The sequence below is a fragment of the Myotis yumanensis genome, unplaced genomic scaffold (assembly GCF_028538775.1).
Source record: "Myotis yumanensis isolate MYYU_CA2020_CCGP unplaced genomic scaffold, mMyoYum1.0.hap1 SCAF_19, whole genome shotgun sequence".
NCBI lineage: Eukaryota > Metazoa > Chordata > Mammalia > Chiroptera > Vespertilionidae > Myotis > Myotis yumanensis.
In genome coordinates this window covers 8,950,189-8,967,173 of record NW_027223770.1, presented here as the reverse complement: position 1 = coordinate 8,967,173, position 16,985 = coordinate 8,950,189, and the positions used below count along the sequence as shown (strand labels likewise).

At 53.1% G+C, this 16,985-nt stretch overlaps 1 protein-coding gene across 1 annotated transcript in view; it reads left to right on the top strand.

Annotated features, from left to right (window-relative positions):
• LOC138998086 (2'-5'-oligoadenylate synthase 3-like) overlaps positions 1-16,985 on the top strand; it is a 44,611-nt gene that overhangs the window by 17,844 nt on the left and 9,782 nt on the right. The window contains 8 exon segments of the mRNA XM_070400145.1: positions 490-637; positions 1,024-1,144; positions 4,304-4,584; positions 6,291-6,561; positions 8,010-8,188; positions 9,367-9,602; positions 10,367-10,508; positions 13,649-13,822. Coding sequence (XP_070256246.1) covers positions 490-637; positions 1,024-1,144; positions 4,304-4,584; positions 6,291-6,561; positions 8,010-8,188; positions 9,367-9,602; positions 10,367-10,508; positions 13,649-13,822 — 1,552 coding nt within the window.

Sequence of the window (16,985 nt, the reverse complement as noted above, 5' to 3'; positions counted from 1 at the left end):
CCTGTGGGGTTTTGCCCGCCTCTGAAATGCTACAGAGATAACAAAGACGCTTTCACAACTGGGTGATGTATTTCCAGTCCGTGGGTAATGGCTACGTAGAGTGATGTGTTGATAAAGACCCTGAGGTTGTGAATGAGCTCCGCTGAAAAGGGTGATCTCCTCAGTTAGTGGCCATGGATGGGGGAGAGTGATGGAACCAGTGCTGTGGTTGAGTAACAATGCCTGCTTTCCATGCAGGTGGGGCAAGCATGGCCTGAGCTCTGAGATTGATTAGTAATGTCTGTCCTGGATACAGAAGGCAGGAGGGGCTCGTGTGTAGCTTCTTCTCCAATCTGCCCTCAAGTGTGTGCCTGGAGCCCAGAGGAGTCTCTGGGCCCTGCCCCTGCCCCCTGCAAAGCGTTGGGTGAGGGGGAGAACAGTTCAAGCAATCCCGCAAGTCGATACCCAGATGTTGCCAGGAAGAGGACTGACCTTGGATGGGAATTGCAGGCCCATCATCCTGGATCCGGCAGACCCGACAGGCAACCTGGGCCCCAATGCCCGCTGGGACCTGCTGGCCAAGGAAGCCGCAGCCTGCATATCCTCCCTGTGCTGCATCGGCAGAGACGGCACCCCCATCCAGCCGTGGCCAGTGAGGGTGAGAGACCTGGGGGACAGCAGGGAGCATCTTTGTTGGGGGGCAGTGTGGTCGGGGAGGGGCATGATTCCCCCCAAAGGGGCAGGGCCCAGAGGTGCCCCCGCGCCTCCATGTCCTGTCTGTTCCCATCATCACATACTCAGCTTCTCTAGGAAGGTTAGAGGTAACAACATATTCTGTCATCTTTCCCAGGCCGCTGTGTGAAGCCTGGAAAAGCAGTGGTCCTGCCAGATGGACAGATGGACACCAGCCCTCCACGTGGGGAGACTCAGGGTCACATGCCAGATGTGTGTGTGTGTGTGTGTGTGTGTGCACGCGCGCGTATTGTGAGAGAGAGAGAGAGATTCAGTCCAGCCTCCCAACGGACATCCTTGCCTCCCTCTCAGCTCTCTCTTCCCCGCAGCCCACTCTGCTCACCCAGCCCATTGAATCCCCCCTTGTATCCAATGGGCACTGCACTCAAACACTGCCCTGCCTCCGCGGCCTACACGCTGGAGTCCAGCCTGCGTGGGTGGGCACCTTCCTGGGTTTCCAGCTTCCTCATCACCCTCGTGACCCTCTGGTCTCAGCTGCATCTGCCGCTGCGGAGAATGTCCTCCTCCTCCTCCCCGGCTTCTCTCTCCCCGTCCACACCAGCTCGCATCCTTCCTCCTGACACTCATCTCTGACCTCCCAGCGGCTGCTCCTCCTTCCCTCATCTAAGAACTTCTCACAGGGATGGTAGAGTTTTCATCTCATTTGTCGGCCACCCTCAGTTGGTTGTGGCTGTCCAGAGCCCTATGTGTTAAAGGATTTTGAAGAATGGATGCCTAGCCACGAGGAGTGACCTAATCAATTAGTGATGTCTGCCCTGGATGCACTAGAGAAAAGTAGTGGCACGAGTGCCGTGATGGATTAGCAACGCCTGGCCTGCGTACAGGAGGAAGTGCTCAGAGACCTACAGTCTGTGCGTGTCTGGGCTACTGAGAAGCTTTCTGAGCTCAGCTGCTAGAAGGACCGCATGCCGGGATCGGCTACTCATGTCTGCCACAGACACAGACAGAGGGAGTGGGACATGCATGCCATGCGGTCCCTGTCCTTGCACACTTCACCAGATGCCTTTTCATTGGAGGCGTCCTTTTGGTCCCGTTTCGCTCCTCCCCCCAGTTTGCACATCTTAATGCCATGCCATACTTCCTTTCTGGTTTTTTACCAAGTTCCTGTCTTTTTTCTGCCCTGCTACAATGCCACCAGTGGGATCCTCCATCCCCAGAGCCTACATGTGAGCCAGTGCCCTAGTGACAGTGCCAGCCTGCCTCTGCCTCCAGAGCAAACCCACCCGGCGCATGCAGGGGGCACTCCTGACCTCCAGTGCAGTCACAGTGTCCCTCTCAGTCCAGGGCCAGCACGGATAACAGAAAGCACTCCGGAATCGGAAGTGGAAAGGGATTCCGTCCAACCTTGGACTGGAGGAAGGAGGCTGGGGCCACCTGGGTGCTAGTTTCATTATTGGATCACCGCAGCTGAATCAGAGGAAGCTGCTGCTGCTCTGCCCACCGCCTCTCCCCGACAAAGCTGGGGTCCAGAACAGGGACGTGGACTCCCACAATCACACACATCCCCCAGGACTGGGCCACCAGGGCTGCAGGGGGTGCTTCTGTGTCTCTCCTTTAAAATAAACAAAATTACAGCCCGGATCTGGCTACAGGGGGTCTGAGAAGTGAGCATCTGGCCGCCCACCCCGGGTAGCACAGGGAGGAGTGGAGGCCCAGGGCCGGGGCCAGCGTCCGGGACCGCATTCCCAGCACAGGCACCATGAATGTCTATTGAGTGGGTGAGGGCGTGGTCCCTCCCAGAGGGGCGGCCTGGGAGGCGGAGAGGAAGCAGCCTGGTTCTTAGGGGACACAGATGGAAGGATTTCAGAAGAAAGGGTCTGGGTGATTATGATGTGTCCACGTAGAGTCATTGGTTGTAACAAATGCCCCACCTTGGTCGGGAGGCTGTGCATGTGTGGGGGCAGGGAGTACATAGGACATCACTGGGCCTTCTGCCTAATTTTGCTGTGAACCTAAATCTGCTCAAAAAACAAAGGTTTTAAACAAAAAAGAGCAAAGGGGCATAATATCTGCAACATGCTCTCAAATGGCTCCGTAATGAGATTGCTGATAAGACGTGCATACAGAATAAGGGCAAATGTGAACTATTCCAGGTGAGGGCAGAAGAGGGAGTTCTTTGTACTCACCCCACACATTTTCTCAGTATTTCAAATTATTTCAGAATCAAATCTTTAAAAAATAAAAATAAAAAGCATGGACTTTGGAATCGGGTAGAGTGGAGTTATTGCTCAGCCAGACAATCTACTAGCTGTGTGACCTTGGGCAAGTGTTTGCACCTCTCTGAGCCTTCACATTTTTACCTAAAAAGGGAGCCTTATGACCCCTGCCCAGCTGACCTCTGAGTGTTACAGTGAAAGTCAGACAAGGGCAAGGAAGGACCTTGAATGGACAGGTGTAATAGTCAAAGTTCTACGAGAAAAAAAAAGAACCAATAGGATAGACAGAGGTAGATCTAGAGATTTCTTTTAAGGAACTGGCTCGTGCTGTTGTGGAAGTTGGCAAGTCCAAATTCTGCAAGGCAGGCTGGCAGGAGGGCGGCCCAGGGAGGAGCTGAGGCAGCTCCAGGCTGAAGGCATCTGCTGGTGGGATCCCCCCGCTCCCTTGAGGGAAGTCAGTCTTTTTTACATACAGGCCCTCAACTGATTAGACGAGGCCCACCCACATACTAGAGAGTGGTCGGCTTTATTCAAAGTCCACTGGTCTAAATGTCAGTCTCATCTTCAAAGTACCTTCCCAGAAAGATCTAGAATAATGTTTGACCAAATATTTGGGTACCTTGGCCCAGCCAAGTCGACATATGAAACGAACCCTCATGGCAGAGAGGGACTGCCATGGGGGTGAAGAACCCACACCTTGGGGATGTTTGCTTCTGAGGCAGCCACTCGAGGCCTCTGGGAGCTTCGTTTTCATAGCTCCGGGCGGGAGTGGCACATCTGTCTCCCCTCCGACCTGTGTGCTTCTCTGAGCTTGTTCCCGTCCTTGCTGGGTGAGGGAAGTGGCTGATGAGGCCGTGCGGGTTTCCACGGATGCTGCGGAACTGGGCCCACGGACGCTCCCACCCACCAAGCACGCTGAGCCCAGCTCAGCCCTCATCTCGCTGTGTGTCCCCCAGCAAGTCCGTCACCTCTCTGAGTCTCTCTCCTTGCCGCTCTCACGGAGTCTGACTTCTCAGGTCCCTGGGAACAGGAAGAAGGAGAAAGGGGCTTCAAGGAAGAACTCTGCCACTGAAAAATTTTATTTGCTTAGCAAACACTTCTATAGCGGTGGCGACCTGCCCGGCCCTGTGCTAAGCGCTTGGCAGGTACTATTTCATTCCTGCATTCGCCCAATAAGAGAGACGCCACTGCTGTCCCCATTTCACAAAGGGGGAAGTCAAGGCTCAAAGAGGCAGGCGGCGTGCTCAAGGGCACAGGTCTAGCGCGCATCCAGCTCCAGCAGCTGCGCGTTTCTCCAGGAGGACGCCTCCCCGGGAGCAGCTGAGAGGCAGGTTGAGCTGAGGGGCGGGCAGAGCTCTGGATTGAGGAAGTCAGCTGCGAACGCTGGTCAGTTTCGGTTTCCTGACTCTTCCCAGCTTCCAAGCTCTCAGCCCAGAGATCCTCTTCCTCCTCTGCCTCCTGCTCTGCCGTGAGCTGTCGCCCCGGCAGGCAGCCAGCAGCAGCAATGGGCAACTTGCTATCCAGCACCTGCCCAGAAACGGTGTACTCGGTACCTGCTCAGAAACTGGATGAGTATATCCAGACCTCACTGAGGCCGACTGAAGACTGTCAGAGACAGATCGATGAGGCTGTGGACACCATCTGTGCCGCCCTGCAGGAAGCCACGGAGCCTCCCACGGTGATAGACGTCGCCAAAGTGAGTGGAGGGCCGGGGTCGGGGCTCCTGGTTATCGGAAGTCAGAGTGACTTGGTGCTGAGCACCTACTGTGTGCCAGGCCCTGGGGGCACCACACATCGTCCTGTCCGCCCCACCCTCGGAGAGAGGATGGGAGATAGTTTAGAGTTTAGGAGCACAGACTCTGAAGTCCGCTCTGCCCCTTATTACTGTGTGACCCGGGGCAGGTTGCTTAACCTCTCTGTGCTTCAGTCTCCGAATCTATAAAATGGGAGAGGAACAATACCCATCTGAAAGTGTTGTGAGGCTTGAGCATATAACGTTCTTAGTACAAGGGCTGGTACATGGTTCGAGTTCAGTAAATTAGCTGCGATTACTCCCTGCTATTGTTCTATCCTTCCCATTTACAGAGCAGTAAACTGAGGCTAAAGGACTTCGGTGAAACTACCCAAAAGTTGCTTGGTGGTGGCATTTCCAGCAAGTGGGGGGTGGGAGCTCTCGTCAGTGAGGAATGGTTGGTGCTATGGGCACAAACCCCAGGGCTGAGGCTAAAGATCCTGGGCCTTCGGGGAGGAAAGGGTGCTGGGAAGGGGCCAGGACCCTAGGGCAGGGAGGGGGTTGGAGAGCCCCACTCCCACCGCCATGCTCTCCGGCGCTGGAGACTCGCTTCTCTGCAGCCGCGTGCTACCTCGCCCCTGCTGTCACACACACCCACTAGCCCCAGCAGGAAAGACACTTGGATACTGGTGTCTCCTGCCTTGGCCCAGAGGAGGAAACTGAGGCACAGGGAAGTTATTTATTAGCACCATCCTGCCTCTCAATATTAATTAACTTATTCTAATTAAAATAAACGTACAAGAAGACAAACGCACAGAGCTAAGTACGCAGCCTGTTTGGATTGCCACGGACAACGGAGATGTGTAAGCTACACCCGGCTCGAGAAGCAAAACATTCCCAGCCCCGCCCTGGCCGGCTTGGCTGAGCAGATAGAGCGCCAGCCTATAGATTGAAGGATCCCAGGTTCAATTCTGGCCAGGGGCACATGCCTGGGTTGTGGGCTTGGTCCCCAGTGGGGGGCGTGCAGGAGGCAGCCGATCAATGATTCTCTCTCATCATTGATGTTTCTCTCTCTCCTTCTCCCTTCCTCTCTGAAATCGATAAAGAAATATATTTTAAAAATAAATAAACATTCCCAGCCCCCGAGGGCCCCTGCACTCCCTGTCCTGTCAGCGCCCTCACCCAGGGCAGCACCCTCCTGCCTCCGACGGCAGAGATCATTCTGCCGGTTTTTAACTTCGTCTGCATGTAAGGGGGCCACGCATCCCAGTTTGCCTGGGGCCGAGGGGTTTTCTGGGCCGAGGGTCTTTCGACGCTAACACTGGGTACACGGGACCCGTTGGTCACCCTGGATAAATGAGTCCACGCCCTGTGTGGCTTTCGTGTCTGGTCTCTTTGACCCACCCTGTTCAGGAAATGTCTGTCGTGTGGGCAGGTGGTGTACACCGCATTTATCCACAGGGGTTTCCTCCAGGTTGGGGCTAGTATGAAGAGTATTGCTATGGGCACCCTGGTCTTTGGGGGGAACCAATGGATGCCTTCCTCTCAGCTTTAAGACTATGGTGACATTTGGGGCTTTTTCTCAAGTTAAGTAAGACTACTGCCTCCTGGGGAGTGCGGTGACCCCCAAAGGCTCCAGACTCTCACACCTGCTTCTCTGTTGCTGGCAGGGTGGCTCCTACGGCCGGAAAACGGTCTTAAAGGGCAACTCCGATGGTACCCTTGTCATCTTCATCAGTGACCTTGAAAAATTCCAGGACCAGAAGGAAAACCAACATGAAATCCTCGACAAAATCTGGGAGCGGCTGAGAGCTTGTCAGCTCGAAAGGAAGCTGACAGCCAAGATGGAGATGCAGAGGTTCTATGGTGGCCTCACCATCCGGCTGTCCACACAGTGGCAGAGCGTCACTTTTGACGTGCTGCCCGCCTTCGATGCTCTGGGTGAGCCCTCAGGGTATATGGGGGTGGGGGTGGGTCTTGAGGGGTGTGTTGAGAGAGCAAAGTCCAAGAGAGGGATGGTGGATAGGTACCTTTGGTGCTTTCCGAAGTGGAGGCCTTCAAGAGAGGAAGTCCCTCCTACCCTGGCTTTCTCTCTTCTCTAGGACGTCTCCCCATCTCCTCATTGGCTTTTTGTTGTTGTTGTTAGTCCTCACCCGAGGATATTTTTCCATTGATTTTTTAGGGAGAGTGGAAGGGAGCGGGGAGAGACAGAGAGAAACTTCGTTGTGAGAGAAACACATTGATTGGTTGCGTCCTGCACGAGCCCTGACCAGGGCCTGGGCTGGGGAGGAGCCTGCAACCAAGGTACATGCCCTTGACCGGAATCAAACCCAGGACCCTTTGGTCTGCAGACCGACGCTCTATCCACTGAGCAAAACCAGTTGGGGCTCCTCATTGACTTTTTTTAAAAATTTATTTATTGACTAAAGTTTTACATATGTCTCCTTTTTCCCCACTTGATGACCCCCCCCCCCCACAAGCCATTCCCACCCCGAGCAAGCCCCCACCGCCCCAGTGTCTGTGTCCATTGATTATGCTAATATGCATGCATACAAGTCCTTTGGTTGCTCTCAAATCCCCCCTTCCCTGCCATTTGTCTCTGGATCTATTCTTGTTCATCAAATTATGTTGATCATTATATCCCACATATGAGTGAGATCATGTGATATTTATCTTTCTCCAACTGGCTTATTTCGCTTAGCATAATGCTCTCCAGTTCCATCCATGCTGTTGCAAGTGGTAGAAGTTCCTCCTTTTTTATAGCAGCGTAGTATTCCCTTGTGTAGATGTACCACAGTTGTTTAATCCACTCACCTGCCTCATTCACACAGGAGGCTCCCGAGCCTGTGTTCATATTAGCTGTGCAGCAGGATTCTGGTTGGCACCCCAGCCTGAGAGCCACTGCCCTGCATCACCCTACCTCACAGGCTCAGTGCTGCGGGGAGTGCACCTGCCACCTGGCAGCCATCCCAGCCTCCGGGGCTCTGCCTGCACCTGCCTCCTCAAGGTGCCTGTGCCCTTGACCCTGAACTGCAGCGCTCACTGGATGGGCTCACTAGCGGGATATACTGTATGTGATATATAAACTTCATTTTCTTCCAGGTGTAGGCCAATACCATTTTTCAAAGAAACCGTCCTTTCCCCACTCATTTGGAACTCCTTCTTTTTTCATTTACAATCGTTTCTCCTTTCCTCTGTTTGCTCTCACTGGTCTTGTCTTCAGCCAGCGCCATAGCATTTGCACGGTGGCCCTTTTAGACTTCATTTGTCACCGAGCAGGGCCAGCCACCCCGCACCTTTTAAGCAAACAGACCTGGCCTCTGCCAGAGGAGGCAGTTTGCTACCAAACCACACCCAACCTTCCAAGTCCTTCTTCTCTTTCCTGCCAGACTTGAGCGGCAAGCTCAGCCCCTCGACCTATCGAGACCTCAAAAGAGCCTTGGACCAGGCAAAAGCCAGGCCCGGTGAATTCTCCGTCTGCTTCACAAAACTCCAGCAGAATTTTTTTAACAACCATCCCAGGAAGCTGAAGGATTTGATCCTCTTGGTAAAGGCCTGGTATCAACAGGTCAGTTTCATCTTGCATTACCTCTGGCTGTCGTCCATTTCCTTTGGGTCACAGTAACTTGCAATCCAGCAAAGGACAACAATCTTACGTATTCCGCTCGATGCGTTTTATATTGTTTTAAGCAAAACGCAGGGAGTGGCCTCAAGCCCACTCCCAGTGAACACTCCCCCAAACAGCCCACTAACCTAATGGCTGTCACCACAAATTCGTTTTGCTTGCTTTTCAACTTGATATGAATGGAGTCTGACTGTATGTACGTTGTGTCTGCTGTCTTCTGTTCAACGTGATGTCTGAGAGATTTGTCCATGTTGGTGCGTGTGGTTGTCACTTTTTCATTGTTTTGTAATATTCCGTTGTATTACTACCCACACATTGACCCACTCCTCTACTGACGGACATCTGGGCCGTTTCCAAATTGGGGCTATTATGAATTATGTGACTATGGGTATTCCCTGCATGTGTTTTTGTAAATTTGAGACTCCTCTTTAAAATATACATTTTCTTTTATTGATTTCAGAGAGGAGGGGAGAAGGAGAGCTAGAAACATCAATACTAGGAGAGAATCATTGATCGGCTGCCTCCTGCATGCCCCCTACTGGGGATTGAGCCCGCAGCCGGGCTTGTGCCCTGACCAGGAATTGAACTTCTTGGTTCATAGGTCAATGCTCAACCAGAGTCACACTGGCTGGGCAAGCACTCCTTTTTCTTGAGTAAATATGCAGGCATGGAACTGCTGGGTTATAAAGTATATGTATATGAAAACATATGTGTGTGCACATACATATACACATGGCATATATGTATGCATGTGTGTGTCCACAATGAGGAATAGGTACATATTTAACTTTAGGGAATACTGCCAAATACAGATGGGCCTTGACTTACAATGGTTTGACTTAAGATTTATTTTTAAATATGTTTCTATTGATTTTAGAAAGAAAGGAAGGGAGAGAGAGAGAAACACTTATTGGATGCTTCCCGCACACACCCCGCCCAGTGACCGAGCCTGAAACCCGGGTCTGTGCCCTGACCGGAAATTGAACCGTGACCTCCTGATTCATGGGGGTCGACGTTCAACCACTGAGCAACACTGGCCAAGCTGGTTTCTTGATTTCAGAGCCCTGACATGGGAAGAACTGGGTCTCTAAGTTAGCTGCTGCCCCATTCTTCTCCCACAGTGCCAGAAACAGAGGGAGCATCAATCCCTGCCACCCTCGTATGCTCTAGAGCTGCTCACCGTCTATGCCTGGGAAGAGGGGTGTAGAGAGGAAGACTTTGACATAGTTCAAGGCCTCAGGACTGTCCTAGAGCTCATCGAGAAGCAGGAGCAGCTGTGTGTCTATTGGACAGTCAACTACAACTTGGAGGATGAGACCGTTCGGAACGTCATGCTGAGCCAGATCCGATCATCAAGGTACCAACTTCCGTGGCCCTCTCTTTCCCTCTCCATCTGCGTGCCAGACTGTGCCCCTTTAGAATGAGCACTCACCCCTGTCCCTTCCAGGGTGTGCCATACAGATGCCAGCAGCACTGGGCAGGGACGCGAGGAGAGGTCTGAGGGAGGAACCCTGACCCATGCTTTCTTTCACATTACAAACCATCATCACATTTTGTGCTCCAGACAAACCCTTGCGAGGTATTTCCCTTTACAGAAGGCAGAGGCTAAGAGAGAAGAAAGATCCACAAGAAGAGGCCATCTTATTACATGACTAGAGGCCTGGTGCACAAATTCGTGCACAGGTGGGGTTCCCTGGGCCTGGCCAGCGATCAGGGCCAATTGGGGCTGATCAGAGCCAATCAGGTCTGGCCGGCTGGAGGAAGAGACCATGGGAGGTTGCTGGTCATGGTAGATTGGCTGTGGTAGTGCATTGACCACCAGGCGGCAGCTCCTGCGTTGAGTGTTTGCCCCCTAGTGGTCAGTGCGTCGTCATACTGACCAGTCGACTGGTTGTAATGGTTGCTTTGGCTTTTATATATAGATTAACAGAACGCCTCTCTCTGTCAACCAGAGAGCACAGGACCAGAGAGGCTGGACGCAAAGCACCTCAGCAATTGAGAGAAACCACAGGACTTACCAGAAGCCCAGTCTAGGCCTCTCTCCTTAAAACTGATTTCCCTTCCCACAAGCAGCCCAACTGATTTTTTATTTTTTTTTTTATAATCTAATGGAATTCATAGGCCAGTCATCTTGGATCCAACTGACCCCACCAATATGGTGAGCAAAGATAAGACGTGCTGGCGACTGCTAAAAGAAGAAGCTCAAAACTGGTTAATTTCTCCCAGCCTGCAAGAGTCACCTGGACCATCTTGGAATGTTCTGGTGAGAGGGTGTTCCAAATATAGCTCCTGTCATGCGTCAGGGAGGGCCCTCCTCCTCCCGACACCCGGCTGCAGTCTTCCTCGAGATCACCGTGTGTCGGTGTCCTCGGGCTGCTGTAACAAAGCCCGGGCCCTGCGCGGCTTAAAGCAGCAGAGATGTTTGCTGTCACAGTCCTGAGGACTCGAAGTCCAAGCTCAAGGTGTTGGCAGGGCTGTGCTCCCTGTGAAGCCTCCAGAGGAAGATTCTTCCATGCCTCTCCCAAACTCGGTGGTTGTCAGCAGTCCTTGGCTTGCGGCAGCATCACTCCCATCTCTGCTCCATGGTCTCATGGCCTTCCCCTCTGTGTCTTCACAAGGTCTTCCCCCCAGGCTGTCGGTCTCGGCGCCTCTCTCCTCTTCTTATTAGGACCCAGTGCATATTGGATTAGGGCCCACCCGAATGACCTCACCTAACTCGATTGCCTCTTGCAAAGACCCTATTTCCAGATAAGTTCACATTCATCGATGAGGACTTCACCGTATCTTTTGTGGGGACATAATTCAGTCCACAACATGCCACTGGGGGTCTCCCCTTCCGAGAAAATGATGGTAAAGTACAGATCGAACAAAAAGTAAAGGGGGGGGGGGCACCTGCAGGTGAGAGGTTTGGGTTCGTTTCTGCAGGTGGGAGGGTGGTGGCAGATGAAATGGAGCAGAGCCCCAGGGAAGTGGGTGACTCACCGCTGTGGGTGCCGGGACAGGCTCTGAGCGCCGTTCCAGCAAGTGTGCGGGGCCAGAGCGAGAAGTGGGGCTGGAGACAGGAGGACTATTGGAGGGGCCGGCTTTGAACCCGAGACATTCACTTTGCCCCTTCCATCCCCCAAAGGAGAAGCAAATCTATCGACACAGATTCCCCCTGCGCTCCCAGAGCTTATCAGAGAAAGGCAATCCCACGCGAACCTTCTCAGGTTGGACTGCTGACGCCGTAAATGCTCCTTGGGGTCGTAGGGCGGGGCGAGGGGCACAAACCCATCAGTGAGGCCAGAGAAGTCACCGAAATCCCGCATTTCACAGAACGGGACTCCTTTATGCCCAACTGAGGGGAAGCAGAGTCTGTCTTCTATCTGCACAGAAACTTGAGGGCCAGTTGAGCAAAGGTCTGGGGAGTAAACATAGATGTAAATGAACTGAGCCCCAGAGGTGAAGCTCCCTGTGAAAAGGAAACCCTAGTTGGATGCAGAAGGATCGGGACCCTCTGAGCGGTCACCCCTCCCCCCACTGTCACCAGACTCCTGGTCTTTGCTCCCAGCCTCCTAAGACAGCTGTTTATTTATTTGTTTTTTTTTTTAATATATTTTATTGATTTTTTACAGAGAGGAGGGGAGAGGGACAGAGAGTTAGAAACATCAATGAGAGAGAAACATTGATCAGCTGCCTCCTGCACGCTCCCCACTGGGTATGTGCCCGCAACCAAGGCACATGCCCCTGACCAGAATCGAACCCGGGACCCTTGAGTCTGCAGGCCAATGCTCTATCCACTGAGCCAAACCGGCTAGGGCAAGACAGCTGTTTAAAACATGTTTCTCCCAACATTTTATTCCGAAAACTTTCAAATGGATAGAAATGTTGCAAAAATTGTCAGTGCACTTCGCCTAAAAGCCCTCCACATAGATGCCCTTCACGTAGATGCCCAATGTTCAACGCTGCCCACATTTGGTGGGACAGTTCGTGTGTGTGTGTGTGTGTGTGTGTGTGTGTGTGTGATTAGTGAAGATGAGGCCACCTAGACTCGCATGCGACCTGACTCCAATAACCAGTGTCCTTATAAGAAGATACACAGAGCCCTGGCCGGTTTGGCTCAGTGGAGAGAGTGTCGGCCTGCCAACTGAAGAGACCCAGGTTCGAATCCAGTCAAGGGCATGTACCTCGGTTGCAAGCTCAATCCCCGGCCCTGGTGGGGCATGTGAGGGAGGCAACCGGTAGATGTGTCTCTCCCACATCGGTGTTTCTCTCTCTCTGTCCCTTCTCCCCTCATCCCCCCACTCTCTCTAAAAATCAATGGGAAAATATCCAGGGGTGAGGATTAACAACTACAACAAAAAGAAGACACACAGGGACACAGACACAGAGGGGAGAAGGTCATGTGCATGCAGAGGCAGGGGTGAGAGTGATGCGCGTACCAGGCAAGGGGCACAAGGGTGACTGGTGCCACCAGAAGCTAGAAGAGGCCAGGAAGGGCCTCCCCTGGGGGCGTCAGAGAGAGCATGACCTGCCCACACTTTCACCTTGGATCTCTAGTCTCCAGATTGTGAAAGAATGAACTTGTGTCGCTTTACGCCACCCAGTTGTAATTTGTCACGGCAGTCCTGGAAACCAATTCCGGGTCCCCGCATGTTTAACAGGAGCCGATAGAACCTGGGCAAAGAAATGAGTATGATCATCAGAAATCTGTCATAGCCACGGGGAATAGGAAAGGAAGGGAAGGACAGAGGAGGAGGGGAAGCTGAAGAGTGCTGGCCATGACTGACGATGCCACGGCGGGAAACAGTGTGGAGACAGGGGCATGAAGGACCCCTGGGGAGAAGGATTCAGTTCTCAACTCGGGGAGAGTATTGTCTCTGGGTACCCCCTAAACTCAAATATGTCCCTGGGATATCCTATATAATAAAAGCCCAATATGCAAATCAACGGAATGGTGGGGGGCAGGGCCGCTGAGCGGGCCGTACCAGGCCAGCCAAGGTGGGTGCCAGCGGGCAGAGGGAGGGACTGGCGATCGGTGGGCGGGGGAGCAGTGACTAGCAGCAGCAGGGTGCTGGGGGCAGGGCCGGCCACTCACCCTGCCTGTCGCCTCCCACAGAGGGAGGCCAGACTGTGGCTTAGGCCCGCTCCCTGCACTGTCAGTTGGACATTCCCCAAGGGCTCCTGGACTTCAAGAGGGCACAGGCAGGCTGAGGGGACCTCCCCCACCTCCCCCCCCCCCCCCCGCCCCCCGCCTGAGTGCACGAATTTTCGTGCACCGGGCCTCTAGTGTCACTATAAGAAGTAAGGGCAGCAAAGATACCTGGGTTGGAGAGCAGGAGGGAGAGATGGGAAGAAAACCTGGGACCAGCTGGCAGGGGGCCGCTCACAGCAGGGTTCTTCCACCTCCCCCTCCCCCTCCAGCCAGCACCGCTCCATGAGACCCCAGGCCACCTTCTGGATAAATTCATCAAGGACTTTCTCCAGCCCACGAAAACTGTCAACATTCAGATCAAGACAGCTGTTGGCAACATCTCCAAGTTCCTTAAAGAAATCTGCTTTCGGAATTCAGCTACGAAGGTCCAGAAGCCCATCAAGGTGAGCACTGGCCTTTCTCTCCACAGGGATTACTCACCAGATACTAAGCCAGGGGTGGGCAAACTTTTTGACTCGAGGGCCACAATGGGTTCTTAAACTGGACCGGAGGGCCGGAACAAAAGCATGGATGGAGTGTTTGTGTGAACTAATATAAATTCAAAGTAAACATCATTACATAAAAGGGTACCGTCTTTTTTTTTTTTTTAGTTTTATTCATTTCAAACGGGCCGGATCCGGCCCGCGGGCTGTAGTTTGCCCACGGCTGTACTAAGCAGTGGCTGGCGCCATCTCCCAGCAGAGGCAAAGGATGAGGAAGGGCATTGGGGAGGGCAGCAACCAGGACGCTGCTGCTCGGGGTGGGGTGGGGTGGGGTGGTGCCGAGGGACTGCTTCTGTCATTAACAACATAGTTTTGATTCTGCGAGCATCCTGGGGCTGCCGGCACCCGTGGCGGTCCTGGGCTTGTAGCTGCATCACTCAGGTCTCTGCCCCATCTTCCAGTCACCGTCTCCTCGCTGTGTGTCTTCTCCCTTTCTCTTCTCTTAAGGACACTTGTCATTGGATTTAGGGCCCGCAGATCGCTAATTTAGTTCCATCTGCAGAGACCCTTTTTCCAAATAAGATTGCATTCACGCGTTCCCACAGACTTACCTTTGCAGGGCCACCGTTCAAACCATGGAAGATTGTAAGCGTGCTGTATAATGAACCAAAGGGCGGCCTCTTTCTTGCTTCAGTGACTGGAGCCTGATTCCTCCCATCAGCTGAGCTAGCGATTCAGTGGATTGGACCACGCTTGTCCATGGCCTGAAGGCCATGGGTTGACCCTCTTCCCTCTGTCTGCCTGAATGAATTGGGCTGGAACAGGGATTAACTGAAGATCTGCATACAGGGAACAGAATACTCCCCTCTCGCCCCTAACCCACATAGCCAGGCATTTACTACCTGTGGGTAAAAGAATCCTTTTCTCTACAAAAATGGAATGAGCCCGGCCGGCGTGGCTCAGTGGTTGAGCTGACCTGTACACCAGGAGGTCATGGTTCGGTTCCTGGTCAGGGCACATGCCCGGGGTTGCAGGATCAATCCCCAGTGTGGGGCATGCAGGACGCAGCCGATCAATGACTCTCTCTCATAACTGATGTTTCTATCTCTCTCTTCCTCCCCCTTAATCTCTTTTAAAACACACACACACCACACACACACATACACACACAAACACATACACACACACCACACACACACACCACACATACACACACACATACACATACACATACACACCACACACACATACATACACACCACACACACCACACACACATACACACCACACACACACACACCACACACCACACACACACACCACACACACACCACACACACACCACACACACACACCACACACACACACACCACACACACACATACCACACACACCACACACACACACACACCACACACACATACACCACACACACACACACACCACACACACACCACACACACACCACACACACCACACACACATACACACCACACACACACATGCACACACACACATACACACACACACCACACACACACACACATACACACACACCACACACCACACACACATACACACACACACCACACACCACACACACACCACACACACACCACACACACACACACACCACACACACATACACCACACACACACACACACCACACACACACCACACACACACCACACACACCACACACACATACACACCACACACACACATGCACACACACATACACACACACACCACACACACACACATACACACACACACCACACACCACACACACACCACACACACACCACACACACACACCACACACACACACACACACAACACACACCACACACACACACCACACACACACACACACCACACACACCACACACACACATGCACACACACATGCACACACACATACACACCACACACCACACACACACCACACACACACACACACCTGCGCACGCACACACACATAAACACCACACACCACACACACACCACACACACACACACACACATACACACCACACACACACACCACACACACCACACACACACACCACACACACACACACATGCACACACACATGCACACACACACATACACACACACATACACACACACACACACACACGAACACGGACTGAACTTTCCAGGGCAGCAGGGCAGTGAGGATGAAGGTTGGTGCCCAGCACAAAGCCCAGCCCGTGGTGGCGTTGGGAGGGTCCTTCGTGAGGCAGCCGGCTTCTCCGTGGCTCACGGCTCCGAATTTCAAAGGAAGGCCTGAGAAACAGAAACGTGACAAAAATGAGACTTTTAAGAACTCTCCTGAAGGGGCACCCATGGCCCAGGAACACACGTGGGGCAGGGAACACAGCCTGTTTACTCAGTCCCGCCTCCGGTTCCTCATTGGCTGAGCACTATTAGGGCACCTGTTCCCAATACGCCGCCTAAGGCTTGCTGTCTCCCGTCGGGCCCTTTAAAATATTGGCCTGACACCTTTCCCGCCGGCTCCACCTCCCTTTGTGTAGGGGACTCTTCCTGGAAAATGTGCTCTCAGCCTTGAGCACAGCTCTCATACCCTCCCCCCCCCCCCCCCATCCTGTTCTCTTTGGGGAAATTCAGCAACCGCCTGGCCACATGCTGTTTCTTTTCTGTGAAGATGAATCAGAGGCTTGTTTCTTACATCCCCCCCCCACTCCCCCACTGGCCCTCAGAGAAGCCCACCAGGCAAGGAGCTGTGCCCGCAGACCGAGCTCCTCAACATTGAATGCGCCCGGCAGCTCCCCTCGGTTGTCAAACCAGGGCCAGTGAGCTAAGACTAGTGTTTACATTTTCACAGACTTGCTGAGAAAGGAAAGGGGGGTGGGGTGGGGAAGAGGCAGGAAGGAGGAAGTGGAGAAACCCTTTACCAAAAGTTTGCCAAGCCCACTATCTAAATTATCAATATTCACCCACCGATGCCCGGACGGCAGGAGAAAACAATGAATCGGGGAACAGATGAGAGATGTCAGCATAATGACTGCACCCAGATGGACTCCTTCCAGGCCACAAGAATGGAAAGGGAAGCAGGCTTCAGGCTAGGAGACACGCTTAGGAGGTTGACTCGAGAG